Source organism: Cucurbita pepo, chromosome 12 (assembly GCF_057944985.1).
Source record: "Cucurbita pepo subsp. pepo isolate OVF chromosome 12, ASM5794498v1, whole genome shotgun sequence".
Lineage (NCBI taxonomy): Eukaryota > Viridiplantae > Streptophyta > Magnoliopsida > Cucurbitales > Cucurbitaceae > Cucurbita > Cucurbita pepo.
In genome coordinates this window covers 1,465,722-1,487,500 of record NC_141809.1, presented here as the reverse complement: position 1 = coordinate 1,487,500, position 21,779 = coordinate 1,465,722, and the positions used below count along the sequence as shown (strand labels likewise).

Here is a 21,779-nt window from a genome sequence, read left to right as displayed (position 1 = left end):
ATGAACTTGGCTCTCAACTTTTGACTGTTCCAACACTTTCAAGACTTGGTTCCTGGAGATTTCGCAGGATTTGATTCCTCCTCGGTAGACTTCTTCGATGTTTGGACCTGTTTAGTTTGAGCTCCCTGGGACATTACAAAGCAAACATAAATTATTAGCATTGAATAATATAAACTATTGTCCAGTAAGCCCTCCACTATAAAACCTTTCTAATGGTGCCAAGCATTAGCCGGCAACTTCCCTGGACCAATGATTTCATTAAGGTTCATTTACAGCTTGCTGTTCTGCTCTAGGTTGTGTACTCAAATTTTCTCATAAATGTATCGTGTAAGAAACTTATCAGGGAATTTTGAGCTCCAAGATTGAGTTCGATTTTCTGTTTCTTTTCATGGGGAGCATATTCTAGGATTGCTACTGGTAGAATCGATCGGCCTTGAGTAATTTCCTTGACTAAAAGAACAAGTATCAAGCAATATAGATAAATATTAAATCGAAATCGACCCGATACCGAAGAAACCTAATCCTCAGTGCACACAGAGAACCTAAGAAAATGGCCCTACTAACGCTGCTTATAACAGCTAAAGCCTACTGCTAGCACAGGGCTTTCCCTTTTGAGTTTCCTCTCAAAAATTTTAAAATGCATCTGCTAGGGAGAGGTTTCCACACCCTTATAGAGAATCTTCGTCTCCTCCTCAACCAATGTGGGATCTCACAATCCACCCCCTTCGTGGCCCAGCATACTCGCTGGCATTTGTTCCCTTCTCCAATCGACTCCCCTTCGGGGCCCAGCATCCTTGCTGGTATATTGTCTCGTGTCCACCCCCCTTCGGGACTCAGCCTCTTCGCTAGCATATCACCAGGTGTCTGACTCTAATATCATTTGTAATAGTCCAAGCCCACCGCTATCAAATATTGTCTTCTTTAAACTTTCCCTTTGGGGTGTCCCTCAAAATTTTTAAATCGCGTCTATTAGGGAGAGGTCTCCATACTTTTATTAAAAATGTTTTGTTCTCTCCAACCAGTGTGAACATTTCTCTCCAACCAATGTGGGATCACAATGCTGGTAAAAGTATACCATGACTTTCATCTATGATATGAGAGAACAATTGAAAAGAACATGATATTTGTGGATTGTGTAAATGAAACAAAGACTGCTACCTTCTGAGCGGTTAATCTCCTAATTGATGGAGCTCTTGCCATAGAGGAAGCAGCCGCAGCTGCAGCAACACGAATTCTGCAAAAAGTATCATTGAAACAAATAAAAACAACTTTAATATGTGGCGTTGAGAGTTTAAAAGAACGAATTAGAAGCATCAACTGCACAATTACCTTTTGTGAACATCAACATACTCATCTGTTTCGTCAACAATCTCCTCCTGCATCAATCAAGATATGTTACAGCATAGGTTAAAATTATAGGTAACGTTATGACCCAAAGAGAAGGGGAGAAGATTTACCTGCAAAAGTTCTTCAAATACATCTTCAAGGGTGATGATACCAATTACTTCACCATCTTCTATGTCCTCTGATAAATGGCTCAACCCATTTATAGAAGAAGCATCATTGCGTCGGTAAGAAGGTTGCCTACTCATACCAGAAGTCTTGGAAGTTCTATCGATATCAAGGACGACACTATCTGAATTCTCGTCGTGCTTACGTAGTAAAGGAGTTGTCAGTTGGGAATCCATGACTGAGGGTTTATTTTCCTCAGATTCTTCTCCAACCAATGTAGGAGGAAGAGCCTTGTTTTTCCCTTTTACCTTCACAACAGCAGCCATGTGACTACTCCCTTTCTGAAATTCGTTCAATATATCATAAAGAGGCATGTCGGAAGGAACCCTGCCATTCATAAGAATATAAATCAGTAATAAGTAGCAGTTAAAAAAATGCTTCTGGAAAATTGGGGCAGGGGGCAGCGCAGGAAAGCGGCAGAATAGCACACACCTGGGAATCCTCCGAATAGAAACGGCACTGACTGGGGTCTCTGTTTCAGGTCGCACTGTTAAAAGGCTTTTCACCTGATTCCACGCAGGTAAAGTCAGAGTAAAAAATGAAGAAATCTAGGCAGTAAAAAAAATCAAGGGATATCTAGACTGAGGAAATCTTTTAATGAAAGATTATTGCAATACCCACCAGGAGAAGCCCTATAATATTCTTTGGATTCCCAGCGTAGACAGGAACTCGACTATGACCACGAGCAAGAATTTTTCCCATTGCTTCCCTGTGTTAGTTAGTTGTTCAAGAAAGGATGAGACATTGCACACAAGTAAAAACTTGGCAAATTACTTCCTAAAGTATCTTTAAAGGTGCAGAAACTCATTCCAAGAACACGTTTATAATAAAAGGTGGAAATAAGAATTCACATCACATATAGATATTAACGTACATGCTCCTTTGAAATTACTGGAAAATCAGCAAGAAACAAGAACTAAGAAACATCTTTAACCAAGCAACCATCCATAGTACCACAAATATTTATTCTGACAGGGTCATTAAACTCAAATACTACCAACTATCCTCGTATACTTCGAACGAACTGAGAGCAGATAGCTGATACTGTGATTATTTAATATTATAATGGCCATGGTAACAGCTAATTTCAAAAGGTGACTGTTAGAAACATGAGAGCAGCCTTACCAGTCCAATTTTGAATTTACGTCCAAGGAAAAAGTTGATTCAATAGGTGTCATAGCCTCCTCAGCTGTCTGTTCAAATTCGATAAGAAACAATACGATATTTAAAATACAAAATAGTTTGAAACTAGAAGGCAGGACCTAAAGAAACGATCCAACAGAAGCGAAAGTTAGACAGCTAGTCGACGACATTGCAGCAATTACCTTTTCAGTCAAATCTAAAGCTCCACTAATGATTGTTGTTTCATCATGGGTGAGTTCACCACCCTTTCCCGCCTATGCACAAGTAGAGAGATTTAAAAGGGAAAAAAATTATCGGAATTTAGAGAGTTCTGCAGCAAATTTTGTTACATACCTCCAGACTGTGGATGGAGACAAGAGCTTTCAATTGAGCACGCCTAAACAATGCCTCATTGTGCCCCAGCAAGCAATCAAGAACCTGTAGTGTAAGAGAATTTTCATTGACTTTACGAGTCAACATAAACGAAAGAGAGGACCAAAGGAACGGCAGCCAACATTTGTGAAACAGCAACTCAAAAAATAAAACACTTTTCTCTGACAACCTTAGTTCATTTCAATAATACTAATGCCTCCATATGCCCCCAATGACACACTACAGAAGAAAAACGAGGAAGGAAAACAAATTTGAAATGGTGTTATAAAACACATAAATAATTTGAAATCAATACATACAGCAATAAGAAGCCTGCATACTTAGTTTAGCATGCATGTAACTTTTAAAAGAATTAGCTAAAACCAAGGCATACCCACCAGAAGCCGTTTGCTTGCAATACTTTGTGATAAGTCTACAAGAATTGTCCAGGATCCCAATTTCAGTGACTACAGCTCAACTTTTCAATATCCTTAAGGAACGGCATCGATATCGTACAAAACAAGCAAAGATGAAAAAGCTACCAGTCATGGCTTTTCAGTCATGCTCTTAAAGATGCTATGGACTACTTGAGCATGCACCTAACTTTTTTGTGAGAATTATCCAATTTTTCGATGGCAATTTTTCATTTTTTGAAAGAATCCTTGTAATGATAAAGACTATACAGTCATTCTGTTGTAATTAACTCAATTTACGTAGCTCACATGCTTACAGCATGGTCAAACTAACATGTTTAGAAAATTACCTTCCCGATGGGATATGCAATTGGGTAGCAAATAACCATCAAAACTCGTACAAGACACACGAAATTGGCACCGACAGCAAGTCCATACCGGGTGCATATCGCTTGTGGTATAACCTAGCAATAACAGAAAACATTCCAAACAAAAAAGCATAAATTATCCATATACTGGAATCGAGTTTAAGGGAAAACCAGGACAAATTATAAAAGGAGAAAGAATCATACCTCTCCAAATGCCAATACAAATGTCACAGAGAGAATAATAGCAAGATACTGATTAAAAAGTTTATCCAAGTATATAGGAAGTGCCTGCAGATAGCAAATGCGAAAACAGTAAAAAAGCTATACCAACAACGAATACATTGAGGAGAAGCATTTGACTGACAAATCTCATATATATAAATCCCAAAATTTCGATTACGTGTTTCTCCACCTAAAGTTCAACCTCATTTCAAAAGAAATGGAGAACGTTCCTGTTTTGTATTCACTATCAAAAAGAGTTCCGGATCCAATCAATTCAATTACCTCCATTGCAACGGCATTACATAATAGCAACGTAACAAGAAGCTGGTGCTGCTTTTGAACCACTGGTAGTATAGCCGCTGAAAGTAAACAATCGCAATTCGTAACAAGTTAGAATAACACACAATTGTAATTGTAAGCAACAAAACGATGCAAGCTACTAGAACACGCATGAATCCACTCCATACAAACACACACACACAGACACGCATATGTCCTAAATTTCTTTTCACTAAGAATCGAACAGAATCGCAGTGGAATAGGCAGTCGAAGAATCAGAACCACAAATAGAAAACAAACCAGCTTGTTTCTTCTCCTCCGCGGTGCCACTACGTTGAAGAATTTCGAGGTCGACGAGGCCGAGAGACATAAGGCCAAGGGTCAAACCAGACATGATACCAGCGAATAGAACAAGGACACAAGAGATCCCGGCGTAGGTGATCCACAACAACGATCCGAATGGAATTTCGCCGGCTTCCGATTCAAGACCCGGATTCCGAGTGAGCATTCGAGTCAACATCACCGCATTTAAGAAATGCATCGTCAATCCTATCCTGATTCTCCTTCTTCCTCCTTTCTTCTCTCTGTACCAGCACCGTAATATCTCCCCCCTCTCTCTCTCCTCTGCGCTTCCCGGCGGACCAGTTCCGGGATGGTTGATTTTCTGGTAGCGGCTGTACTTTGCTTATTTCGTTTGGTCTCGATAGATGGAATAGATGTCAGTCCTTTTTTCCTTTTCCTTCCAAATACATATCCTTTTTTTTTTTATTGTTTAAAAAAAATATATATATATATATATATTTATATATCAAAACTCAGCTTATTTATAAATTATCAATTATTTTTTTAAAATTATATTTTTTTTTTTGAAAAAAAAATTAGGCTCCCATAAAAATAAATATAAATTTTAGCCATAATAGAAATTGAAATAAGAGTACGTGACAGAAATGAGGAAGGCTTCTTTGTTCTCGTCTCCCCACGTAAACATATCTATTTTACACGTAATTATTGAATTTAAGTTATTTTTATAGCTTACTTGACGGAGTTATAATTTTGTTGACACCCGACCTTACGTATTGAAATTTTTAATCTAGCATTTATTATTTAAAAGGTTGAAAATTTTAAATTATTTTAGGTTGAAAATGTTATAATTAGTTTACGTCTAATTCTCTAATAATTTCATAATTTTTGTGTCATTTAATTCAAATCAATTAATTTTAAGATTATTAAAAAAATTGAAAAGTTTGAATAAATTAGATACTAAATTGACTTTCTTTTTGGTAGGAAAAGAAAAGAACTTGCCCTTTCTAGAAAATACTAGCATATATTTAACTATACTTTTTAAAAGTGGACGTAAAATACATCTTTTAGAATAAGACGTTCGCCCTAAAAGAAATGGCTCTCTTAGTTACCCTGCGCTTTATAAGAGTCCAAGTTCGTTGCCGTCAGCTTCACAATTCTAAAACGCGTCTATTAGAGAGAGGTTTCCACACTAATGTTTCGTTCCCCTCTCTCACCGATGTGGGATCTTACAAAATATCTCTCTAGTAGACCCATTTTAAAACCGTGAGGCTGACAACAATAGTAACGGGTCAAAGCGGACAATATCTGCTAGTGGTGGGGTTGGGTTGTTACAAATAGTATCAAAGCCAAGTTACAGATGGTGTGCCAACTAGGACGTTCGGGCCCTAGGAGGTGGATTGTTAGGTCTTGCATCGGTTGGAGAGAGAAAATAAACATTTCTTATGAGCCTGTGGAAACCTCTCCCTAGCAGACACGCTTTAAAACAATGAGGTTGATGGCAATACGTAACGTGTCAACCTGAGTCCCCATGTACCATCTTCTTTGCCCACAGGAAAGAGACAATTCCTATACCTGTTAGAGACCAGGTTATATATATAGCTCGGACTCGAGTTCCATGTATGCTCTTCTTTGCTCGCAACCCAACAAGTTAGGGAAAGCATCCCGAGTGTTGGATCAATTTCTGTGCCGATAAGAGCTGTGTGATGAGAATATTAAAACTAATTAAATTAAATTGTTTAGTCTTAATTATTATTCAAATTTTAAGAGATTTTTAAAAATACAAAAATAAATTTAAGTTGAGATAGTAGGTCAAAAATGGTATATGTGCACACTCATATTTTTATTTATTATATATATAGTTCTGTGATGGGTTACCGAAGGGACCGGTGAAGCCACGTCGTTGGGATCGTGGCGGTTCTGGAAACGCTAACCAATAGGGACAGTGAACGGTACGGCTCCTTACACGTGGGCAAATAATAAGACGGGATTAATGTGGACAAAAATAAGGCGGGTCTACCGTAATATTAAATGAAGCCTACCTTAGGGGATTTTTCATCAAACGATCACAAATGGTTAAAAAAGACGGTGAATTATTGAAATTGGTTTTACCCTCTCTGTAATATCTCTTGTTAAAAATAAAAATAAAAACAGGAAAATTTCACAAAACTCCAAAAAAAACTGCCTAGGATTGTTCAAGAATAGTATCATGAGAGTACTTTTGGCAACTGATCCAGCTATGAAAGCACCCAAAAAAAAAAAAAAAAAAGATTAAATCAATGAACGGAGACGGATGGCACGGACCCGAATGCGAAAATGTCGGTTTGATCGTGCTTATGTTGATAGGATGAGATACAACATGAGTGGCGGGAGGAATAATAAGTGAAAATGAGACAATTTTACCCTTGGTGGATCGATTTTCTATGAATCAAGTCTCTGGTTTCCTGTTTTATTCGTAAACATTCATGAGTGGTATTTTTGTCATTTCATTAATATTGTGACTGGTCGTTAACTTTGTTTAAGAAGAAGCATATATGGTGGCAAGCAGAGGAGGATTGAAGCATTTTCGAGACGTGACAAGAGTTAGGTTTGAGTGAGTGAAAGTCCCGAGTGTCTTTGACTTTAGGTCAAAGAAGATATTGACTCCGCTATTCTTTCCTGTTCTCCTACCGCTACCTTCTTTCATTTTGAATATGTCTCATTGACCTGTAATTATCGAGCCACGTTGTAGATACAAATAACACGACCATCTAATACATCGATTTTAGGACAACAAATTTTGTTAAGGGGTAATTTAGTCATTTTCTAGATTTGAATTAACAATTGAATACATCAATGAGTCATTTTTCTATTAACAAAGACATTTTGCTATTTTTCAAAATTCACATTTAAATTTTGTTATTTCTCTTGTTATCCCAAAAAAGAGCGAATGACCGCACTGCCCCTCCCGTCTTCAAAGTTTTACAAACTGGACCGTATAGATGGGCTTATCTTACATGGGCCAAAATGTAAACTGCATTATGGGCCGCAATGCACAAAATCATGGCCCACGATCCCAAATTTAGATTGAATTTTAATTATTTCCAATTTTAGGTTAAATTACATATATGTCCCTTAGAATCCTATTTAATTCCAAAGCTTTAAAATTTATTTTTGTGTCTTTGTTCTTAAAAACAAAATTTCAAAATTAATTAAATAAAATTATATTTCCAAAATCCTCAAACAAATAATTGCATAATTTTTTCTTAAAAAAAATCATGCAAATCAATAAAAATAAATTTTATTTATTTTTTTAGAACAATAAATTAAAAATAAACTTTTGGATAAATAAACCAATTAAAATAAAAATGGTCGGAAAGAAAATTCTAGTATCTGTCGAAGGGAAGAGACATTAAAAAAAAAAAAACAATATTTAATTTCCATAAATAAAAGGCAGAATATAAATAAATAATTTTATAATTTCGAAGAGGGGAATATTGACTAAAATAATACCAAAATTCTGAAAATGGAAAGGCCAGTGGGTGTAATAAAGAGCTGTATATTCTTATTTCCAACGTGACAGAATTTTCTTATCTTGATAAGATAAAATATACCCAGTAACTATATAATTAAATAATAATAATAACTAAGTAATGAGTGGGTTAATACTTTCAAGCAATATGGTTGTGCGGTTACCAATTTATGATGTGTGTATAAAATACCATATTATAAAATATAATATATGTTCGTTACGTGACTAATTATTATATTATAATCATTCATTTGCTCGTTATTAATATGGAATCAAGACTTTGTTGTACCTAGTAATAATAATAATAATAAATTAAATTTAAAAAAAATTAAATTAGGATTGGAAAATCTTTTTGGACCAACTCGAAATTTCAGATGGGTTAGTTGTTGACTCTAGATACTAATATCGGTTTCAAATGTACGACTAATGTTTATAATAATCTTAAAAGTAAAGTAGAATTGGGTCGAGTTGAGTTTTGACTTTGTGTTCGAGTTGGTTGGGTTGACTCAACTAAGAAAATGTCAATTCACGAATCAATCCGTTTTTTTTTTTTAATTCAACCCGACCCAAACAAAAAAAATCTAACCCAATCCAATTTTTATGGTTTGGGTTGAATAGTCTGGTTTGGTCAGATTCTCATGTCATAGGAACACTCAATAGTCAATATTTGATCTTTAATATCAATTAAAAAAATTAATAGTTAACATGATTGATTAACATTTAAAATCTAATAATAATAATAATAAATTAAATAAAAATAAATAAATTAGAAATTGAAAATCTTTTGACCAACTCGAAATTTCAAATGAGTTAGTTGGTGACTCAAGATACTAATGTCGGTTACAAATTGACGACTAATTTTTATAATAATCTTAAAAATAAAGTAGAATTGGGTCGAGTTGAGTTTTAACTTTATGTTCGAGTTGGTTGGGTTGACTCAACCAAGAACATGTCAATCCACGAATCAATCTGAATTTTTTTTTTTAATTTTTTAAAAAATTCAACCCGATCCAAAAAAATATATACATATAATTCAACCAAATCTTTATGGTTTGAGTTGAATAGTCTGGGTTAGTCAGATGAACTCTCGATAGTTAATAGTTGATCTTTTAGAAAATTAATAGTTCATCGTACTTATAATATACATTACATTTAAAAATAAAATATTTTAATCATTTAATTACAATATTTGCAAAAGAAAATCACCAAATGAGCAAAAAAAAAAAAAAAAAAACGTATTATTCCAATCGTCATAGCCATCAAGACACGTAAACATATCACACTATTATCACGCACGTGGGAAAAATTACAGAGAGGAGGCCGCACGTGCAGATGATCTGTCATTTAATTTATTTAGCTATTAATAATAATACTAAACTAACGATAAAAATCCATGAAAGTCGTCTCGTCGTTGCCACGTGTCATCATCTGGATGAGTTTACTTTTTAGAAGATTCACCGAGTGGCGCCGGCAATGATCGCCATTGGGATTTTGGCGGCTAAGGAACAACTATTTTCACAGAGGAATTGGTCTACGATTATGGAGCTCGGCTCCGCCACGAGCGCCTCCCAAGCATGGTCGGAATATTCTCCGCCACCGTGCTGTAAGAAGACTTCGGTGGCGTCGATACGGTGGAGATTCCATCCCCATTTGCTTTGGAGGCGGTGAATCTTCTGCCGTTGTCGGAGCGCCAATTTTATTGAATTTTCTTTAATCTTCAAAATCGCCGCCTTAAGAATCCGTGACCGGGCTTTGTCATCGGTGGCCAAATCCATCTCGGCGCGTAGAAATGCGTCGAGTTCAGGCACTCCAATGGCGCGTCGAATCCCACGCGTGTAATCATTTTCTTTTGGGTCAAACAAATTCCGTACTTCGTTGACTAACCCATTGTCCAACATCCGATCGACACGGTCCGACACGAATGAGTGGAGAACCGGTAACGACACGTCGACCCATAGGAAGCAACAGTCGTACCGATAACGAAACTCCGCCTCGCCGTCGACAAGAGATTCGATGAATGAGTTGGAGCCGCCGGCGACAATGGGGAGGCGGTGTTTTCCGACGATGGAGTTGATAGCCAACGAGGCATGGCGGCGGAAGTCTGTGGCGGTGAAGTTGGAGTTTGGATCGGCGATTCCAAGGAGGTGATGTGGGACCCCACAACATTCTTTCTCGGTGACCTTATTGGTGAGGATTTCAAGTCCTTTGTAGATTTGGATCTTGTCGGAGTTTATAATCTCAGCTGGGAAACGGTTGGCTAACTCAATTGCCAACCGGGATTTCCCGGTGCCGGTCGCTCCCATTACGAACACTAATTTGTCTTTTCGCCGGAAAAATGGCTTCAAATTGAGTATGTTTGTGCCTTGAAAGTTCACTAGCGGCGGCTCCGCCGCAACTTGCTTGCAACTCGCCGACAAGGAAAATTTCATTCTCTCTCGGACCAATTCTACAAAAGTTTACCCTTAAATTAATTAATTTTTTTAAATACCATTAAAATATATATAATATTTAAATGTATCAGTTATCTCGTGAATTTAATAAACGACGTGGTAAATAATGTCAATTAGTAAAATATTACCGAAACAAATATGAAGATTCAATAGTTACGAAGAATTAAAGCTGACCTTCTTAAGAGAGTCGGGAGGTTGATAGAGAGAGGAGTAAAGAGACCCTGGTTCAAGTCTCGTAACAAAAAACCGAAGCCCTAATCTCTAAAACAATCTCTATGACGTAATTTTCAAAACTTTTTTTTCTCTTTGCTGAGTCTATGATCAATCGATCATATAACGATAAGATTAGCCTGGGGTATTTATGCTCGTGAAGAATGCCTAAACTTCACTTTCCATCATTTTTTTAATTCAAATTTCCTTTATTCCAATGATTATACTAATAATTTTGTTTTTTTTTAAAAAAAAAACTTTAATTGTCATTTATTTTAGAAAATTTTATTTAATCAATAAATATTAATTTTTTTATTATTTACTGTCAATTTATTTCAAAAATTTAATCTAAAAATTATTATTTTATTAATATATTTGAAAGCCAACGTTACATCCGTACATCACAATAATTAAATATATATATATATTTTTTATGATTAATTAACTTTTTTGTTTACAAATTTTTATTAAAAATTACAAAAAAAAAAAAAAAGAAAATGGACCAAAATAAAAGTCTAAAAAGTTTCACTACTCGTCCGTACACAAACGTATGGTCAAATCAAGTGTAAAAATTATTCCAAAAATATTAATAAAAAAATTAATATAATTTAAATAATATTTTTGAAAATTTAAAATTAAAATTAAATAAAATAAAAAAAAGCACCCACAAAATGTAGTGGGATAAGAGCATTTCGAAGCTTAGTGGGTACAGAAAAAGCTTTAGTTTTAGATACCTAAATTTATATATATTTGGGGAATAAATAGTTTAAACTTTTACTATTTAAAGTAACAATTTAAAAAAAAAATTAGAAAAAAAAAAAAAACTTTAACCATAATTTTTTAATTTTATTTTCAGATATATGTAAATTATGAAATTAAAAATATTTAAGAGAAAATTAATATTCGAGCTATTTTTCTAAAAATATATATAATAAAAATGAATTAAATAAGAAAAAAAAATTTACTTAGTGTTTAACAATAAAAATTTTAAATAATATATATAAAATAATTAGATAATATCATTAAAAATGAATTTAATAATTATTTAAATTAGTTGTTTCAAATCCATCTTTTTATAACAAATCTACGTTTATAAATAAATAAATAAACAAAAGGAAAGATTCTTTTTTCACTTTTCTAATTTGGGAGTGAAAATAAAAATATTTTATTTTATTTTGGTGCACCAACGAAAATGGTATTTTTTTAATTATAAATAATTGAAAAATTATTTATTTTATAGAGAATAAATAATTAAATGAACATAAAATTGGAGAGAATATGAACAAAAATTTAAAATCCCTTTTTAAGTATAAGAATCTAAAGATAATGTAAATAATTTAATTTTTTTTGCCATATGTATATAATATTTTATATTAATATATACTTTTGATTTTGACTGAAAATATTGGATAGTTGGATGAATATTCTATAAAATGGAAGACAACTCGAGAATAATCTTATCGCTCTAATTTCATTATTATTATTATTTTGGAAAAAATAAAGATTTTAAGTTAAAATTATATTTATTTATTTATTTGTTAAATAGCACTTTCGGATAAAAAAATGTTAAATTAATATGAACTCGAATTAACAATTTCAGTCTAGTTATATTTATATGGTTAACTTTTGAGTTAGTTGGGTTGGTGACTCGAGTACCTCGATAGAGTTTACAACCCAACCCAACCCTCTATTTTCGGGTTGGGTTGCGTGGGTTGTATTTTTGTTTAATTCTTTCAATTGTTTTAGCGGGAGCTGCACTCGGTATTAAAAACATGTCTATTTTCTGTTTCAATTTTTTTCGGGACCCGAATATTCAAAGGTCTTCACTCTTTCTTCTAATCGTCAGTCTTTTCTTCTCCGGATAGTCGAGCAAGAACGAGAAAATAGGCGATGCACCGTCCTTGCTGCTCCTAAACCTGTCGGTAAAGCAATTCCATTAGCTTAGCTTTGGTTATTTACCTTCAGACAAGGAGCAGTGCAGTTTAAACAACAAATCTTACTGATTCACTTGTTAACTTAATAATAAATTTTTTATAAAATTCAAATATCAAACACAAACATTTATGGTAGAGTTACGCAAATATTCTTAAATTTAATAATAATATTAAAAGTAGGGTTCGGTTAGGTTGTAACCCTATTTTCTGGTTGGTTCGTTTACCCGACCAATAAAATATCAACTCGATTCCACCCAAATTTTAGATTTTTAAATCTCAAATTAACCTTTATAATTTAGGTCAGATAGTCTAGGTGGGTCGGATTCTTAGGTCATATGAACACCCCTAATAACAACAACGACAACGTTGAGGGTTTTTTCCGACACATTTCTTTGTTTTTTTTTTGTTTTGTTTTTTTTATTATTTTTTTTTATATAAAGATGATGCACGGAAACAAACATTTATAAGTATTTAAAAATGATTGAATAAATATTGCTGGGCCGGGCTTTTAACGAACTAGTGGGCCGAGAGGTATTTTATTCAGATGTTACTTTGGGCTTTGGTTTGTGGCCCATTGTGGTGGTCCACATCAACCGGCCCAAAAACAACGTAACGAAGCAATTTAGAAAAGAAAAGGATTAAGGTCCCAAATTTCATGCCAAAACTGGAGATCAAAGTGGAAGCTTATTCCCTGTAATCTTCGTTGAGATTACAGAGGAATTTACAGAGACAGAGAGTAGCAATTGTTGTTGTTGTTGTGTTTGCCATTGATGGGTGGAGATTGAGAGTTGAAATTGAGATTGAGAATCTGGCTAGCCATTTCATTTTTGTTGCCAAATTCTAGCCAAGAAATCTGGCGAACCTTGGAGGATTGAGGGCTCGGTTGTCATTGAAGCATTCCGTTTCTGATCACAACGACGAGGAGGAGGAGTGCCGGCCTTGGCGTCGCAGGCTTTTTATGGCTTTCACATGGCGCTCCGCCCTCAAGATTACCTTCTTACTTATACTTGTTGCTGCTGCAGTGATTGCTTGTTTCACCCTCCCAATCGAGAAGGTATGAAATTGTTGTTTCCAAAAATTCTCACTACTGCATTCTTGTTCCTCCCTGATGATCTACTGCGCATTGATTTCTCTTAATCTTCCTTGATTCTGGATGTTTTTTTTTTATGTCGCACATCCATTTTTATTTCCATCTGTTCTTGAATTGTGTTTGAGTTTAACATTTGAGGTCTGGAATATCTGATCAAATCAAATCAATACTGCTATGTCGAGAATTTATTGTTTTACGTATTTGTGTTTCAATGTTATAGTGTGTTTAGTTCGTGAAACTGATGAACTACTTGAAGTCTATTTGTTGGCTTTCGAGGCTGGAAGATTTATGACGAATTACTCGTTTCTGATGTTTAATTTAATGTCATATGATTTGTATCGAATCGACCACATATTTGAAAACTTAACGCCGTTGCAGATTCTGAAGGACTTTTTACTATGGGTTGATCAAGATCTTGGCGCTTGGGGTCCGCTGGTGCTGTAAGTCGGTGTACCTTAGTCCCTTGCAGAATCACTCAAGTTGCTTTTAAATTGTCCGTTCCATCGCTTTCCCTGTCTCTTACTTTTGGGGGTATATTGTTAGGTCTCTTGCATACATTCCTTTGACAGTGCTGGCAGTTCCTGCTTCAATACTTACGGTAAGCATCAACTGATCCTTCTTATACCTGGAAAATATATAATGTGCAAGGAAGAAGGCCACTGGAATTATCTTATTTATATGACCTTAGATGGTATGCCATGTCTGTCTTTCAGCTTGGTGGTGGTTATCTATTTGGATTACCTGTGGGCTTTGTTGCTGATTCCATTGGTGCAACTGTTGGGGCTGGGGCCGCTTTCCTTCTTGGACGAACTGTACTATTTGGACCCTTATGATTATCTTTTATCCATATCGATTTCGTGAATTTTAGTATTGCAATATTGAATTCTTATTGGGCAAGTTTATTATTTCGTTTGTATTTTTTAATTGCGCAACTATTAGACACAGATATGCTGCTAGTTGGATCATCTTTTTTCTGGCACTCCTTACAGATTGGGAAGTCATTTGTTGTTTCCAAGCTGAAGGATTATCCGCAATTTCATTCGGTTGCAATTGCTATTAATCGGTCTGGATTTAAGGTTCGTCTATTTTGTTTACAATCACTGTATTTGTTTGTAAAATGGCGTTTGCATAAGCATATGGAGGAAGCTGTCATCTGCAAATTCGTATTCTTTCTTATCTTTTATTCACTTGTTTCTTCTGTTTCAATGGAAAAGAAATAAAAAATTGTCTGTGTGGCTTTCAGTTTATTTACTTCTTTATTTAATGTGAATGAACAGCATTGGCTGTTTCTTGAATATCAATTCTTGTTTATGTCATACTTTTTGTTGCACTAAAATTGCCTTGTATAAGTTGTAAAACTTTCATGGGATGTAATGAACGCTAGTTTTTCCCCCTTCCCTGTGAATATCATGTATCTATGGAAAAATGTTTCTCCCCTTGCATAACGTGACGAGGGAAGTATACTGATGAGTTGTAGATGTAACCATAGTTTAAATTTTGAAATGCATTCCCAGAGAAAAGAGATGATTCCAGTACATTTATATTGCTAAACTTAAATATACGATTCCAATTAATTGTGAGTAGGCAGCTGTGTGTTTTCCAATGAGTGGAAGTTGATGTAGAATGTTTGGTCAGTTAAACTGTTTCTTGGTGACTGGCCGAAAAGTTAATTTGCATTTTAGTACCTATGAAAAAGCTGACTGATATGAAATAAATCGTTATTTTTCTTTCATTAGATCGGCTTCTCTGGTATTTTTATTTGAGATGACTGAGCATGGTATCTGTTCACACTTTTAGTCAATGTGTATATATCTCACTTGGAAACAGTGAGGAATAGGCTACACATGCCGTGACCCAAAGTTTCACTTTTGCAGATAGTATTGCTGCTCCGGCTTGTCCCTTTACTTCCATTTAACATGTTGAATTACCTATTGTCCGTGACTCCTGTTTCACTAGGGGAATACATGTTGGCTTCATGGTTGGGAATGATGGTACCTTCTTCTCATTTTCTTATAAAATTGATACATGCCTTGTGTATTTCATATCACAATTTTGGCATAATTTGTTTGTTGATCAAAGTATTTTATCTAGACAAGCACAAACTGTTGGTGATTTCTGTTATGTATGGTCATGTCTCATTGAAAAAATTATTAAATTTCTGTCTCCAAATTTTAGTTGTCTGTACATCTGTTGTGCATGGACAGAGTTTTTTTTTACTGCAAAGAGTGATAACTTTCAACTTCATTGTTTTTCTGTCATGATTTGTTAAATCCATGAATATTGTAGTTGTCAGCCCTTTGGCTCTTGTTAGTTCATGTTGATAAGTACATTAATTATGAAGACAAATATCATATAGGATTCTGGAGGTAGTTTAAGAGGACTGAAGAGGAAGTCTGTTAGGAAGAAAAATGGCTAGGTGCCAAGTACAATTCAGTTAGCCTTTTGAGAGGACTAGCTCTCTCCTACCCAAAGCTAGCCCACTCTTAGCTTGCCTCACACTGGCCACAATTTTGGTATAATTACTCCTCCCAGTCGTTACTAAATGTTATTCTCATTCCCTGATATAATATCACAAGGCCTGTTTGTTCTTCTAGATTGATACCTTGCTCGCCCAATATCCATATTCTGTGTTTTAATCTTCTTGGATAATTATATAGTATTGAGGAGGGACCTAGCATAATGTTATCAATGTATAGCTATCGTTGAATGCTACAAAATCTTCGTAGACACTGTCTTCATCCAGGTGAAAGGTGGAAATTTTACAAATTAGCTATTCTTCGTCGTATTTCTTTTCTTCTGCATTTGGGCTTGATTCAGCGTCTCCATGCTAGAATCAAGGAATCATGACTTTTTTTTTTAAATGTGGAGATTTATCAACTTTAGGTACTAATTTTAATTACAAATTTGATCTTTCAATGTCTCTGTTGCAGCCCATCACCCTTGCACTAGTGTATGTTGGAACCACACTCAAAGATCTTTCTGATGTTACGCATGGTTGGGGAGAATTGTCGAAGACTCGTTTGGTAAGTGCTCTTTATCTTCTACATTGGGGAGGGATAGTAACATCTCTTTTTTGGTTCTTGAGTATCAGAGTCCTAATGGCACGTTTCATAGTAGACAGCCCAAATGTAACACTAATCTCATGAACCATCAGCATTCATTGATCAAAAATATGTTGCGGAAGTACCCTGGTGCTTGAATAGCTTCCACACTACAGATACCTTTTGTTCTTTTTTGCCTGATAGCTATTCTTTCCTTTATTGTGGATGCAGGCATTCATTATATTGGGTCTTGTGGTATCTGGTAAGTTAATATTATTTGCAGAAACTTGCATCTTTTTTGGGTTTCATTGTCTTGTTTGTTTTCAGCTGGCGACTTTTTAAGTAGATCAAAAGTGGATAATAATTCTAAGGAAGGCATGAGACACACACAAAAAACAAAAAAAAAAAACAAAAAAAGGAGGAAAAGTGTGCTTTTACCCTTGTCAAAGAAAGATTTCTCTTGTATGCTGCATCTCCTACTTATCAGGAAAAATCTTTGAGCATCTTTGTCATCGTAAATATGATATGTCAATTAAAATTATTAAAGTAATATTGAATGCTTCAGGTGGAGGAAGAGTATTTAATAATTAAAATAATATTTGATATTGAACAGTGACATTGAGCTTGACTCAACTAAAGTTAAAAAAGAGGGGAGCGTACCCCAAGCCTTTTCTGACATTGATTTGCATGCAGCGCTTCTGGCGTACTGCATCACCAGAGTTGCTAAGGCTGCTTTGGAAAAAGCTTTGGCCGAGAATGGAGATGCTGTTGATTATTTGGGTCTCTCCCCGCGTCTACCCGTTGCAGCTGAATCGCCTGTTGATCTTAACCTGCCCCTCATAATCAAGATTGACTCTCCTCAAGATGATCGTATATGAAAAGAGTTCTTTTGACATGTAAATTCTTCATTCTCCTCCTTCAATAGGCCCGGCTTCTCTGAACGATGGAAAAGTGTCATTTTTTATTTATGTACAATTCGTATTCCATAACGTAGGATCTAGTTTCTTGATATAGAGTGGCCGATTTCTAAATTAAGCATGTGCTAAAGAGTAGCTGCTTGGTTTTTTACTATTACAATAAAAGTGACAGTCCTACTGACTAAAAGCATTCGTTTAGTGAGTTATCTTTGTGATCTAAAGTGATTCTGGTACCGGACCTGGTTTTTTAATCAGTTCATCATAGGCACATATATATTCAGTTCAATATGTGGGGGTGGGATTTCGAACTTGAGACCTCCTTAAAGTTATTGAAGGTGTATGCCTAAGCCTGGATAGGCATATTGTGGTTGAAAAATCAGTAATCTTTCCGCTTCAAATTGTATAGTAATTCCCGTCCTTGATTAGACAGAAAAGAACTTCAACAAAACCAAACCCGAGGCGATAGCTTTTACTTCCCTACTCCCAGGCGTCTTTTTGCCTTTCCTTTCTCATCAGTCTTTTTATATAAGCATTTGAGGACGTAAAAGGTTCATGCTGCCATATTCCACTTTGGATTTGCTTGCCTGCAATCAGTATTCACTGGGTTGCCATTGCAGCAGTGCTGCTCGTGTTTTTGATCATCGGCTAGCAAAGCGCCTCATCATAGGTGAGCTTATCCTAGGCATGGTTCAGTTAACTTTTTTGTATGCTATGATAAAAGGTAATTATTGGATTGAAATAATTATTGTTCGTTTACTTGAATTCTTAATTTTTAGGACAACTACCTTTGAATGAGTCACTAATTGATTGGGAATGATTATTATTAGTTCACTTGAATTCTTACTTTTTTGGATAGTATCCTTTGAATGTGTCACTAATTGAATAGAATGAATGATTATTATTTCTTCACTTGAATTCTTAATTTTTAGGATAATATCCTTTGAATGAATCACTAAGGTGTGGAAAAAGGATTCAAATTTCAAATGATAGTAGTTTGAAACTTAACGTTTTTGTTCTGAAGTTTATGTATAGGTGTGAAATCTACATATTCACTAAGAATATTCAATGGCTTGTATTGCAGGCAACTAACTGGTAAGCAGATGAATTGAGAAGAAGTATCTACATATTCTTACTTTGTATTCATTAAGCATTTATTTTACTGTTCCTTCTTTACTTTTTATTTGCCCCTATTAATACTTTTGACCTCTATTTGAGAAAATCTTGCCATTGCGCTGCTGAAATCATGAGCTTGGTTGGGTAGACTGCTTTTGTTCTAAAGTGAAATATGTTCAGGTAAATTTCTTAAAAGTTACTTCAATTATCTTTTAGTGGCTGAAGTTGCTTTTTCTTCTGTAATTACATGTCTGTGACTTGTGATTTCAAGTGCTAACAAAACAAAATTAGAATAAGAACTGTAACTCCATGATTGAATTGAATGAATTATTAGACTGCTTCTTGCAACTTGTGACCTTTTTGATAAAATTTAGGCATTGAAGCATTAAATGGAAAAACTCCGTTCTGTCAGAGACTTGTAATCCCAAATATATTGTCTCATTGTTGTTTGTGGTGAAGAAGGAATTGACATGAAGATGCTTCCAATATTTGTTGATAATCATAGAATATGATTCTTCAGATAGGTCTGTAGAATTCATTAGCTGCCATGGTAGGTGGATAGAACACTGCATATGAGGACCACCAAGAAATTAAGTTTTTTCTCCTTACAGTCTAAGTTTCATAGTTTTTCTGTACCTTCATTAACTATTTACCTCCTTTGTTTGCATGTTAATCAGCTACACAAACAAAGATCAGAAACCATGTGATTTGGGCATGCTTGAGCTGGATGCTTGTAGGTGAGAGATTTTAACCTTTTTAGTTCAATAATTGGTTAGAAGAGAATTGAACCATCGACCTTTAGGATGATAATTTGAGTCTTATCCACTCCGCCCTGATTGACAATTTTAATCCTCACTATTTATTTTCCTCTCCTATCCGTCTCTTTCATGATTGAAAACAGCATGTGGTGCTTATTGGCACCCTCTGCACTTATGGAAATGCCATATAGCATTGTTGCAGAAGCTCCTTTCTCTTTTTGTTACTCAAACAAAAGAGCACGATTATTCGGTTCCCGAACCTAGGCAAGGTAAACACCCTCGGCCCCAGTCGTATAAAATAGGTTCATCAAGTGCAATTCTTTTTCATTATTAGCTCAGGAAACTTTTAAGTTCCAAATATTAAACTAGACAATGAAGGGTATAGATCAGCTAACTTGTTCGGATGTATGGATCAGATGGATGAAGGAACATAGTTTTTGGGTTAAATCTGGTTGAAAAGTTGGTTTTATGACAAGGTACTGTTAGTGATTAAAATAACGTTAGTCTTTTAGCTTAAATTAAGGGAAGAAAGAAAAGGTCTTTTTGTTTAGGTGTTTTGTCTCCATTGAATTGGCTTTTCTTTATAGGTCAAGCGACCCTATATTAAGAGGGGAGGTTTCGAACTTTTAAGGAGGACCAAATTTGATTTGCTTAGGAAAGAAGGGTTTGTTGTCGTCACTTTGCAAGAATGTAATTCTTCTACATTCTTGCACGAGTTTAGAATACTAACTTAAGGAAAACTAAAACTAGTTATATATATATTTTCGACCAAGAGGTTAAAGATTCGAAGAATGTAATTCTACATTCTTGCATGAGTTTAGAATACTAAGCTAAGCATAGTGAAACTAGTTACATATATATTCTCAACTAAGAGGTCAAAGATTCGAAGAAAGGTATTCTTCTACATTCTTGCACGAGTTTAGAATACTAAGCTAAGTATAGTGAAACTAGTTACATATATATTCTCAACTAAGAGGTCAAAGATTCGAAGAAAGGTATTCTTCTACATTCTTGCACGAGTTTAGATTACTAACCTAAGCATAGTAAAACTGGTTACATGTATATTTTCAACCAAGAGGTCGAATAACGTAATTTTTCTATATTCTTGTACGAGTTTAGAATACTAATCTAAGTATAGTGAAACTGGCTACATATATATTCTCGACCAAGAGGTCAAAGATTCAAATAACGTAGTTCTATATTCTTGCCACTAACCTAAGCATAGGGAAACTCGTTACATGTATATTCTCGACCAAGAGGTCAAATATTCGAATAATGTAATTCTTCTACATTCCAGCAGAGTATAGAATACAAACCTAAGTAGAGTGATACTAGTTATGTACATATTCTCGACCAAGAGGTCAAAGATTCGAATAACGTAATTCTTCTACATTTTTCGCACGAGTTTAGAATACTAACCTAAGCATAGTAAAACCAGTTACATATATATCTTCGACCAAGAGGTCAAAGATTCAAATCTCTTTACTCCTACTCGTAACTCAAAAAAAAAAAAAAAAAATACTAGTTGAGGATATGGCTTTCACCCACCTAATTGCTGTTAAAGCAAAAGCTTCACTAACACAAGAAAAGGCAAAAAATAACTTGATTGCATCAAACTTGATTCTATCCCCCCCTCTCTCTCTCATGTCTAAGATGGTATGGTACACAAAAGAATTCTCCCCCTTTTTCTCTCTCTCTCTCATGCACCATTGATTGGACTCAATAATTCATTGTGAAATATTGTATAATTTAATGCACTTTTTTTTTTCATAGCTTATTTTTATAAACACATATTTTTTTTATGGAATACAAGATTGGAGATGGGTAACTCGAGTTGGAGAGGTTCTAGATTTCATTCATTTACTCGACAGCCCTTACTTAAATCTTAGTGTCCTGACTCCGAATTGATATTTGGGCTTTAGAAGTGAGAGAAATGATTTGAGTTACGAATAGTGGACAAATTGGTGTATTACCAAATCACGCACCTATTGCCACAGGTGTAGATATAGGTATTTTGAGGAGAATAAGCCTTTCAAATTTTTTACCATTATCGAAACGGGTTGGTTTTTAGAGACTAATTAAGTTATTCTGGTGTTGATATGTATTTAAATATTCATTTAAATTTAGATTTGAATTGATTGACCTAATTATTTTTAAAATTAAAGCA

General features: G+C 34.8%; 3 protein-coding genes across 4 annotated transcripts in view; 1 reads left to right on the top strand and 2 right to left on the bottom strand.

Moving 5' to 3' along the window:
• Nucleotides 1–5,036, bottom strand: part of LOC111806889 (DUF21 domain-containing protein At4g14240) — a 5,183-nt gene extending 147 nt beyond the window's left edge. The window contains exons 1-13 of the mRNA XM_023692402.2: nucleotides 4,589–5,036; nucleotides 4,292–4,368; nucleotides 3,992–4,075; nucleotides 3,770–3,883; nucleotides 2,989–3,072; nucleotides 2,838–2,909; nucleotides 2,638–2,705; nucleotides 2,134–2,221; nucleotides 1,945–2,018; nucleotides 1,458–1,839; nucleotides 1,330–1,376; nucleotides 1,159–1,234; nucleotides 1–125 (exon numbers count right to left, since the gene is read on the bottom strand). The exon at nucleotides 1–125 is cut by the window's left edge and continues 147 nt beyond it. Of these exons, the coding sequence (XP_023548170.2) occupies nucleotides 39–125; nucleotides 1,159–1,234; nucleotides 1,330–1,376; nucleotides 1,458–1,839; nucleotides 1,945–2,018; nucleotides 2,134–2,221; nucleotides 2,638–2,705; nucleotides 2,838–2,909; nucleotides 2,989–3,072; nucleotides 3,770–3,883; nucleotides 3,992–4,075; nucleotides 4,292–4,368; nucleotides 4,589–4,829 (1,494 nt within the window). The 5' untranslated portion in view covers nucleotides 4,830–5,036 and the 3' untranslated portion in view covers nucleotides 1–38. The remainder of the gene's footprint in view (nucleotides 126–1,158; nucleotides 1,235–1,329; nucleotides 1,377–1,457; nucleotides 1,840–1,944; nucleotides 2,019–2,133; nucleotides 2,222–2,637; nucleotides 2,706–2,837; nucleotides 2,910–2,988; nucleotides 3,073–3,769; nucleotides 3,884–3,991; nucleotides 4,076–4,291; nucleotides 4,369–4,588) is intronic.
• Nucleotides 5,037–9,329: 4,293 nt separating this feature from the next.
• On the bottom strand, nucleotides 9,330–10,825 carry LOC111806983 (adenylate isopentenyltransferase 5, chloroplastic). The gene is made up of 2 exons (XM_023692540.2): nucleotides 10,724–10,825; nucleotides 9,330–10,545 (listed from the first exon to the last, which is right to left on the bottom strand). The coding sequence occupies exon 2, from the start codon at nucleotides 10,526–10,528 to the stop codon at nucleotides 9,554–9,556; it is 975 nt and encodes a 324-aa protein (XP_023548308.2). The 5' UTR covers nucleotides 10,529–10,545; nucleotides 10,724–10,825; the 3' UTR covers nucleotides 9,330–9,553.
• Nucleotides 10,826–13,342: 2,517 nt separating this feature from the next.
• LOC111807631 (uncharacterized) lies at nucleotides 13,343–21,101 on the top strand. Of its 2 annotated transcripts, none has more exons than XM_023693435.2 (10): nucleotides 13,343–13,747; nucleotides 14,162–14,223; nucleotides 14,327–14,381; nucleotides 14,497–14,595; nucleotides 14,773–14,859; nucleotides 15,658–15,774; nucleotides 16,714–16,806; nucleotides 17,056–17,086; nucleotides 17,518–19,034; nucleotides 19,229–21,101. In XM_023693435.2, exons 1-9 carry the CDS (start codon nucleotides 13,652–13,654, stop codon nucleotides 17,700–17,702), a joined length of 825 nt encoding a protein of 274 aa, XP_023549203.1. In that variant the 5' UTR covers nucleotides 13,343–13,651; the 3' UTR covers nucleotides 17,703–19,034; nucleotides 19,229–21,101. The 2 variants fall into 2 exon arrangements, with proteins under 2 accessions (XP_023549203.1, XP_086985169.1); XM_087129043.1 differs by having other exon boundaries at nucleotides 17,438–19,034.
• Nucleotides 21,102–21,779: the final 678 nt, after the last annotated feature.

Coding starts and splice junctions, on each gene's coding strand:
- LOC111806983 (XM_023692540.2), bottom strand. CDS start 10,528: ATGAAATTTTCCTTGTCGGCGAGTTGCAAGCAAGTTGCGGCGGAGCCG.
- LOC111807631 (XM_087129043.1), top strand. CDS start 13,652: ATGGCTTTCACATGGCGCTCCGCCCTCAAGATTACCTTCTTACTTATA. Junction 13,748..14,161: donor TCACCCTCCCAATCGAGAAG/GTATGAAATTGT, acceptor ACGCCGTTGCAG/ATTCTGAAGGACTTTTTACT. Junction 14,224..14,326: donor GCTTGGGGTCCGCTGGTGCT/GTAAGTCGGTGT, acceptor GTATATTGTTAG/GTCTCTTGCATACATTCCTT.